This window comes from Corvus brachyrhynchos, unplaced genomic scaffold (assembly GCF_000691975.1).
Source record: "Corvus brachyrhynchos isolate BGI_N302 unplaced genomic scaffold, ASM69197v1 scaffold131, whole genome shotgun sequence".
In the NCBI taxonomy this organism is placed as follows: domain Eukaryota; kingdom Metazoa; phylum Chordata; class Aves; order Passeriformes; family Corvidae; genus Corvus; species Corvus brachyrhynchos.
Genome location: NW_008236438.1, coordinates 1347059 through 1355972, shown reverse-complemented (window position 1 = coordinate 1355972; position 8914 = coordinate 1347059). Strand labels below are relative to the sequence as shown.

At 33.4% G+C, this 8914-nt stretch overlaps 1 protein-coding gene across 5 annotated transcripts in view; it reads right to left on the bottom strand.

Annotated features, from left to right (window-relative positions):
* The window catches only part of ADAMTS6 (ADAM metallopeptidase with thrombospondin type 1 motif 6), a 147819-nt gene that overhangs the window by 47826 nt on the left and 91079 nt on the right, over nucleotides 1-8914 (bottom strand). For all 5 annotated transcript variants that reach the window (XR_001866129.1, XM_017747088.1, XM_008643545.2 and 2 more), the window contains exons 12-13: nucleotides 5939-6046; nucleotides 499-644 (exon numbers count right to left, since the gene is read on the bottom strand). Coding sequence is in view for 4 of the 5 variants with exons in the window: in XM_017747088.1 (XP_017602577.1) it covers nucleotides 499-644; nucleotides 5939-6046 (254 nt within the window). In the remaining variant the exon portion in view is untranslated. The remainder of the gene's footprint in view (nucleotides 1-498; nucleotides 645-5938; nucleotides 6047-8914) is intronic.

The window sequence follows — 8914 nt, the reverse complement described above, 5'->3', positions numbered from 1 at the left end:
AAGTCATAACTGAAGAGCTGGACAAGGCAGCACATAAATATATTGCATTCAAGATAATATTACTACCTATGGTTTGTATGCAAGCAGTTATATTGACAACTTGGAAATACTGTGTTTGGTTTGGGTTGGTTTTTTTAGTAAGTAACTGGCAATTGCTATTTTATATCTGAGACAAGCATTAAAGGAAATATGCCCTAAGAAAGAAATCTACCTAAGACATAATTTAAATATATTTTGATGAACACCAAGTTGCATAAAGAAAACCATTCTGGTTACTGCTAAATATAAATCCAGCTATCTTTGCAGTACATAAGATACATTAAAAATGTTAAAAGTATGTCTAGTGAACTTCTCCTGTTTAAGCATTTCTGTCTGCTATTTTGAAGACAAATGTTGGCAAACTAGCAAAACATTTTTACAGATAACATGTGAAACCACAGTTTTGAATAATTTCCAAATGTGTCTTTTTGTTGGCTCCGGCTTACTTTAGCTACTTACGCTGGACTGTCACAGTGTCTTATAGATGAGGAGACTCCTCCCCCGCAGGTCCTGCTGCACTCTCCCCATATTGACCATGGACCCCAACCCCCATCTATGCTCTGGGGCCAAGTGCCAAAAGGTACGCACTCTCCCTGATAACACCACTGAAAGATTTCACAAAAAAAACATAAAATTAGCTTGGAGGCTGACAGAGCTATCAGGACAGAAAAATATAAGGGTCAGACAATGACCAATTATAGGCATTAGCATTCCCTGTACAGATAACAAGACTAGTATTTTACTTTTTCTAGCCATGTTTAGACATTGGTGAAGGTGTGTGTGATTTGTTAAATGTCTCCACTCCGTCCTGAATTATAGGTCCCTAACACACACCAGAAGTACTTTTTATTTCATCAGCCTCCTTAATGTTTCACAATTAAGGAACTACAAGTTGCTTACATTCTTTTAAAAACTAAGATTCATTTCCAAGCCTGGTTTGGTAAAATACCCTCCACTGAAGATTCATGTAGAGGCTTCATTACAGAAAATTAAAAATTCCCCTGACAGAATCTTAAAGAAAGTGTTTATTTTTATAAAAGAAAATCTGGACAACATTACAATGAAAGAAGAATTTTTCACAGTATTTCATTTATACTAACACTACAGACATACTAAAAGTAGTGATGAAGCATTAGACATGGTACAGAAGACGATTTTAGAATAGTGGCTGGCTGTTTGCTCGGGGCAGAATGAACACATGTACATCATTCAAGCAAACACTTAAACTTTGCAATATTATTACTTAAATTAGAAATACAAAATGAAAAACAATTCGCACAAATTATTAACTATTAAAACAAGTTTATCATTTCCTTCATCAGAAACCTTCTCTAAACCATTCAGAAATAATCCTGGGGCCTATATTTTGATCCACATTCTGGTGTCTACTGTATCACTGAGAATTTGAAGCAGCTCAATTAGATACCCTTTCCTAGTATTGCAGGCTTAGGTGACAGAGCAGAGCATGGACTCAGGTCTTCCATGACCTGAATCAGCTCATTTCACTTCCAAAAGGGAGCAAGTGTCGGTTTTAAACTCCCTTGAATTTCTGTAGCATTTCCAAAAAGAAGTACAGACAACTTCTGTGCCCAAAACTAGCCATATGAATTTGACCAAACACACTGAGACATGCACAGAAGACATGGACAGACATATCCCTGTCTCTCTGCAAACACTACTGGAAGACAGTCTTAACTTCAGAGTAGTATGTACAGCAAAGCCAAGCTTTCCCTTCCTCTTCTTGGAGTTCTAAATTTACAGACTCAGTTGGGACTTCATGAGAGGACTGTACCCTTCATATGGAGCTTCTCTTAAATCTAGACTATTCTTGAATGTCTGCATAACGCAATTCATGCCATATAGTGAGTGAACTCACGTTTTAAGCTACTGATATATCCATACAGTGCAGTGTTTTGCAATGCCTCTAATGGCACAATCAGGATGGAGAATAAAGTATTTATGGGAGCTAGAGGAGTGCATAAAATCATGTGTTTTTCTTCTCTTTACAGTGATAAGTGATAAAAATTGTATTGACTAAATACAAAAATCTCCTTGTTACAGTCTATTAGAGATGCCACACTAGTACATGAACAGATATTTAATGCTAAAGTCAAAAGCTTAAAATGAAAATACTTCTAAGACTAAAAATGTAAGCTACTAATTTAATTAAAATTACATTATATACATTACAAACATCAAGATCCAACCCAAGAAACACAAGATTCTCAGATTTAAAGTTAAACCCATAATATCACAGATATAAAACTGAGTATGTAAACTATCTACTAATCCATAGTATTAGAACTACAGAGACAATAGGCAGGTGCAATTTACCTGCTTTATTTTTCCAAAGCTGTATAAAATTCCTATAATGTGTAATTTCCACTGTCATGCAAATATTATCTTCCATGTTCCCACATTGCCCTGTAAAACCTTTTTAAATGCTCAGTTTTCTCTTCTACTGAACTTATATCTGAGCATTTAATGCTCACCTCCGTGTCTCTTAATTTTCTAGTGAAAATTTATCTTTCACTAGAAGCCAGTGATGCATAGAATCTTTGTCAGAGTAATTACAAATGACAAAAATCTTCATTATTTCTAATAGGACCGCAGAAATATGCGTCCTCCACGAATGACAGCAACCTCATCTGCTATAATGAGGTTAGGACTATTGAGTAATCACCATATGAAGAAAGAAGAGGAGGTGACAGCTATTTTAAAAGTTCCTTACGGAAGGTTTAGATCTGAAATACTAATTCTTCTCTAACACTGAAAGAATAATTTTCCATTATTTCAACAGAAAGATTACAGTGATGCATTCAAATACATATAAAATATGCAAATCCTCTGTGAATAAGGTAAGCACACTGAAATTTTTCCTAAAGTAGTGACTAACAAAAATAAAATATGATACAGTGGCACATTTGAGATCACTTTTATGAGTATTAGCTGCTTTACAGAATTAACATTTATAACAGTATGATTTTACAAAAATCCCACAGCAAGTACTCTAATATTGAGGAAAATTGATATTTTGTATGAGGAAGAAAAATATTAGTGTCAATTTGAATTTTAACTACTAATTTTCAATCATCAGTTCTATAATTATTTTTCAAGAAAGCTTAATGTTCGACAATAACTGGCATTTATCTTATGTTAATGTCCAATGATAAGTTAAATCATCCCACAATGTAGATATGTAAACTATCCTTTCAGCACCCTGTGTTTTCATTTTTTGCATGTTTGCCCCTCATTTACATGCCTTACATGGATGTAATCTATGATCTACAAAAAGAGTTTCTTTTTTAATTACTTTAAATTAAAGCATGACATAAGCATTCCTATCAGTTTTGTCTTAACTGTTTTATATGCACAATTTCTTCATCACTGTATTTTTTTAAATCTATCAGTTAATTTATCTTCACAAACACATCTCTGGGAATACCAGAGATAAACTTCATGCATATTTAAAATTATTATTACAGATTAGGAAAAGTGTATCTGTTTTAACCCAGCTGATATGTAAAACCCTTCACCAAAGCATGGACATTTTAAAGCTTCAAAACAGAACAGACATAACAGTTCCATCAGCAGCAAGAAACCACTCTATTCTCTCTCCCTGCATGCAGAAAACAGCTGAGTAATTCTTATGGAAAATGCTCTAAAAACCTTCGGGTGTAAGCAGATATAAACCATGGAAAATTTCAACCCGAAGGGTTAAAAGCTTGGAAGGTTTATAAAAGCAACTGAAATAAGGTTTTATAATAGAAGGTTAGGCTATTTTAATTGTAGGAATCCCTTCACATTCGGCCAATAAGATATTAATGTATATTGCATGAAATTATGCTTTGAGTTTTTCATTACACATAATTTACATAAGTAAATATCTAAATATGATTAAATACTCTGAGATCTTGTTAGGCATTTAGAGCTGGAAATGTCATTTATTATATATTTGTCCAGAGTCCATCAAAATAGGGCTTAACTTGGTTGTGGCCTTTAGGCATGACTGCAGTACAAATGTAGAAATAATAATAATAATAATAATAACAATAATAATAATAACAATAAGAAGGTGTTACAGCACTATAGCCTGTTTATTTCACCTTAGTCTTTGGGAAAGGGAATTACATATTTGGAAAGAGGTCATGATTTCTGGTTTATTGGTACCAGGAACTATTAATTCACAGGAACCTTTGTGGATACAGTTTATAGACACAATTCTTTGCTGTTAACAGCATCTTTGGTTAACAGGTTTATGTTTATAAAATGGCATGGATTCTCTCATTTCCCTGTAAAATCTAACAATGGAACAAGATACTGATGGCTGGAAAAGGATGTTTGGTAGAGAGGAAACTGATTAAAACCTCTTGACAAGGGGACAGATCAACATTGTCTAAAAGGGCCTCAATTTGTAGTCTCATGGTTTAAAAAACATAAATTGAGGTAAATTACTCTTTGTCATCAAAAAGGAGGGATGGTTCCAAAATAAACCTAGACAGTTGATTTAAGAGCAGGGCTTCTAACATTTTCTATTACTCTAATATAAGGTAACATTTTTGGTACAATGTGAAGGTCTCTCTATTTTTACTGGCTAACTCTAATCACTCAATTTCTTTAAAATGACCGGTTCAATAAATTCTTTAACATGGCTTACCACTATTTCCAAACCCAGCATGGAAAAGCCATCAGAACGACACCAGGTCATGGGCCCTGAATGAAGCTGTCAACACACATTAATAAACTGTGACAGCTGCCCAAAAGCTTTCATTCTTGCTGTTTAAACATCAGATTGCAAGTCAAAATGCACTGTTATCTTTGTTGAAACCAGCTCAGCTAGCATGACAAGTCAGAGTAAGAATATATGTCAGTGGTCATTGTTCAAAAAAAAAAACCAATCTGGATCACTGAATCTCATAAACAAATGCAGCACCTCTCAGAGAGATACTGGAAATGGTTTAATATAACAAGCTGTCTTTGCTTCATATAAATCTGCATAAAATATACTATCTTGAAAAAAGGTATGTAGAATGCATTTTCTTCTCCCTAGTACGTATCTTTTAAATCAATTAAAATATTTTTCTCTCCTCTTTAAGACCTACATAGATTTTACCTTGTAACTGAGAAACAGGCTTCTAACATTCTTGTCTGAAACTACTGATGTACAGAGATTGTTTTAAAATCAAAATTCTCATATTCAGGCAGATATTGTAGTGCTAAGTTTATCTGTTGCAACACTGACTTTCTGTACTTTTCTGTTAGGTGGAAGAGTTTATCTGACTGCACATCAAAATCCATAAAGCTAAACAGTTATGCAACCATAACTGAATAATGCAAGAATAATTCAAAGTCAAAATAGAAAAGTCACTGGGAAATACAGGCTTTTATTAAACCCTTTTAAGGAGTCAACATTTTTTCTATACATTTGTATGATTTGGCTTATATCTGAAAAAATAAAATTCTTTTCCCTTCTAACAAAATGACATAGTTAAGGCTCTAGATTTATGTTGCACATTTTCAAAGTCCATGGCAGACCTAAAGCTGTAACAATCCTTTATGGAAGAGCAGTGTAAAATCTAATAAAGATTAAACTAGAAGAGTCTTTACAAAAAAATTACTCAAAAATATACAGAAGAAATAGAATATGTTTTGGGGTTGTTTTTTGATTCAGGCTATAGAGTTTTATAGAGGATAAATATTTTATTAAATTACACATATAAAATAAATGTGAAAAAATTTTGTAGGACACTTTCCATTAGGAGGCACATGTATTCTGAAAAACTAAGTTTTTGTTTGAACTGTTATAATTGCTGTGAAATACTTTAATTTTCTAGTTCTTTCTTCTCATAGTATCTGAACAATAAATTGCTTCTTCAAACAGTAAGCTGTGTGTACTCACCCCCTTTTCAATGCTCCCTGTTTGGCAAAGAGTACCTTCTGCTGCTGGAATGCTGTTGGTAACACAGCGGTTACTTTTGCTGAGGCACCAGAGCTCTCTACACACTTCCTAGGAAAGAAGGCAGAAGCAAGTTGATCAGAATAAAAGTCTAAAATTTCTTCCAGTCTTCATACACGCACATATACACGACTTTGTTTTGAACAATTAAGACATGGTCTGGAGAGAAATCTGAAGAAGGCTATTTTGAAGCCACTATATTTTGCCTAAGAATATTTTGCTAAATAAAACATTCTGGAAGCATCAAAAGTAGACAATAATGTGGTATTCACACCTGCCATGCAAGCAATGTTTTATAATTGCTTTTTTCTTGATTTGTGCTACGACTGGGCTTAGTATATTTTAGTGTAATAGAAGAAGTCTTTGGATGAGCTGTAGTGTCTCCATTAAGGTTGTTATCTGCCTCAAAATTACCTGCCAAAAAGGATACCAATAATTTTGAGACATGAAACAGCAACAATTACTTTTCTTTCCTTTATGTAAAAAGAAAGTTTTTGAGCTCAGACTACCTGCACCCCTCTTCTGCAACATTTGCTAAAGCAGTGCATGTGTAGTTAGAACCAACTAACCTAGGTACTAAAATACTTCCTTAAGGATTTTTAGTTTTGCAGCTGCTCTTTCATAAATGTTTTAGCCTATCCTATTTCCCTGTGTTGTCAGTGTTAAACTAACTGAGATTTTCAAAATATCTTTTTGTTCCTACCATATTTTCTCATTTGGTTTTGCCCATTTACTAATTTAAATTGAGCCAGTTCTACTGACATTGGAGATATATTGTTAAAACTAGCTAAGGGTTGAAATTCATAATGTGGATATGATCTAAAATTGGGTGAACAACAGAAATCTTTACAGTTGCTTCAGTTGCTCTTGGATTCAGCTGTGTATGCACAAAAGAATCAGGAGAGGTTTGCTTTTACAGTAAATTACTTACACAATAATCTTTGCGGTATTACTTTGGGATCGGTGCAAGAGTTCACAGCTTCCTTACACGTATTTTATATTTTTAAATACTTTAAAAAATTTGGAATAGAACAAGATCTTTAAAATGATCTTATGATAATCCTTACTGTTTCATTTTATTTAACTGCTGCTTAAAATAATTCCCTACAAAAAATCCTTGTATAGATTCTACAGTGACACTTGAAAGAAAAAGGAAAAGGAAAAGACAGTGTGAATAAATTAAAGTTATTGTCCACTCCCCTCCAGGTTCTTTGCTTCTTTGAGGTAATGAATAACTATCTGGCACCTATACACACTGTATCATGTGTTCTGTACACATCAACAGGAATAACTGCTACGTTTTACACTGCGACTCACATTTCTTGCATTGTACTGCATATGCAAATTGATTTATATATACATTACTCACTAGCAGCTGCAGCAACAGTTCAACAGTAGAATATTTTCTTGAAAAAATCAAAATTATTTATGAAGTTCAAAATCAGCTGGTGCCATTCTTGCAGGATTGTTAATACAGCGTATTTAGTTTCATGACTGGCAGAAGCAAGGTATCTTCTTTATAATCCATAAAAAAATAAACTGTAAGAATAGTCTGAAATTATATGGACTGAAAGCTGATGTTTCCTGGGGTTTCCATTCAATTTTTGACAATTATGCCTAAGCTAATTCATCCTATTTAGTGTCTGGCTCTATGAAAACCTAAATTAAATTATTAAGCCTCTTTTAGGAGAAATACTGCCACCTGTAAAAGTCTACCTGTAACCAAGGCAGAACTTTTCAAATTAGTTTCTTTTTTCAATAAAGAAATGCAAGGAGTATAAATATTTACTTAACTTAAAGCTCTGAACAAAATTTTTTGCCACTCAGCTGAAAAATCTTAAAATTAAAATACACATAAATATATTCATTAAAGTAAAACAACAAAGAAGTAACAGAAGATACATCACAAAGCTTCTTGAAAAATATAACTAGATTACAAATTTCACAGCCACTAAGGTGCTAAAATTCAACACAACATCAATTTCACATCTAAATCAACCATGAATCCAAACTTCAATACCGTATGGATTTCAAAGTGAAAACCTGAAATGGATTCTTTTCAGACACAGTATGAGGTCCTCCTGTCAGAATCCTGCCTTATTTACTTTAGCCTTTAATTTACTTGCTCTTTTTGCTGAACAAAATTGGTGTAATTTACTCGTTCATGCTTCATGTGTGGTTTACATTGTCAAATAGTAATTAAAAGTGTCAGACTGTGACAATTCTACTTGTGACCTTCTATTTACTTTAGATCTGATCAAGTTCAAATGTCTAAATTAACAGCTGTTCTGACTTTGTGGAGTTTGCTTCAATGCTCTGAAAACCAAAACATTCAATTGCATTAAGGAACAAAAGATTTCAAACATTCTGATATGGACAAAAGCAAAAAATTAGGTCTGGATAGCAGTCTGGAGTTTTAAAACATCTATGTTTCAGGATGATTTGAATCCAGAATTCTGTTTTTTGATCAAGAGTTTATATGCAGAATTCCACTTCCAATACGCCTAAACAAGTACACCTTCTATATATTATCATGTAAGTGGAAGTAATAATTAACATGTCTTTGTCAGCCTAACATATCTACAAATGAGAGCATTTGACAACTTCCTTTCAATAGGATTCTTTCTGTATATTCAGGCTTCGCTGGTGCATTGGACTCTTCTAAATTCACTGATCTAATACCAGCTTGACATTTTAATTCTGAACAGATAACCATCACAACAGTGTGAATTAATGAATACAGCACTCCAAAACTATTTTAGTCATTCATCCGTTTGCAGGAAGGCTCCAAGCATGTCAACTCACCTCCCTACTTTACAAAATAAGAAAAATATTTATTCCTAAATTGTTTTGAGAAGCAATATATTAAAACTAGATGTTATTACTGACATAGTCTGAGAGTCCTTTTTCAGACCATAA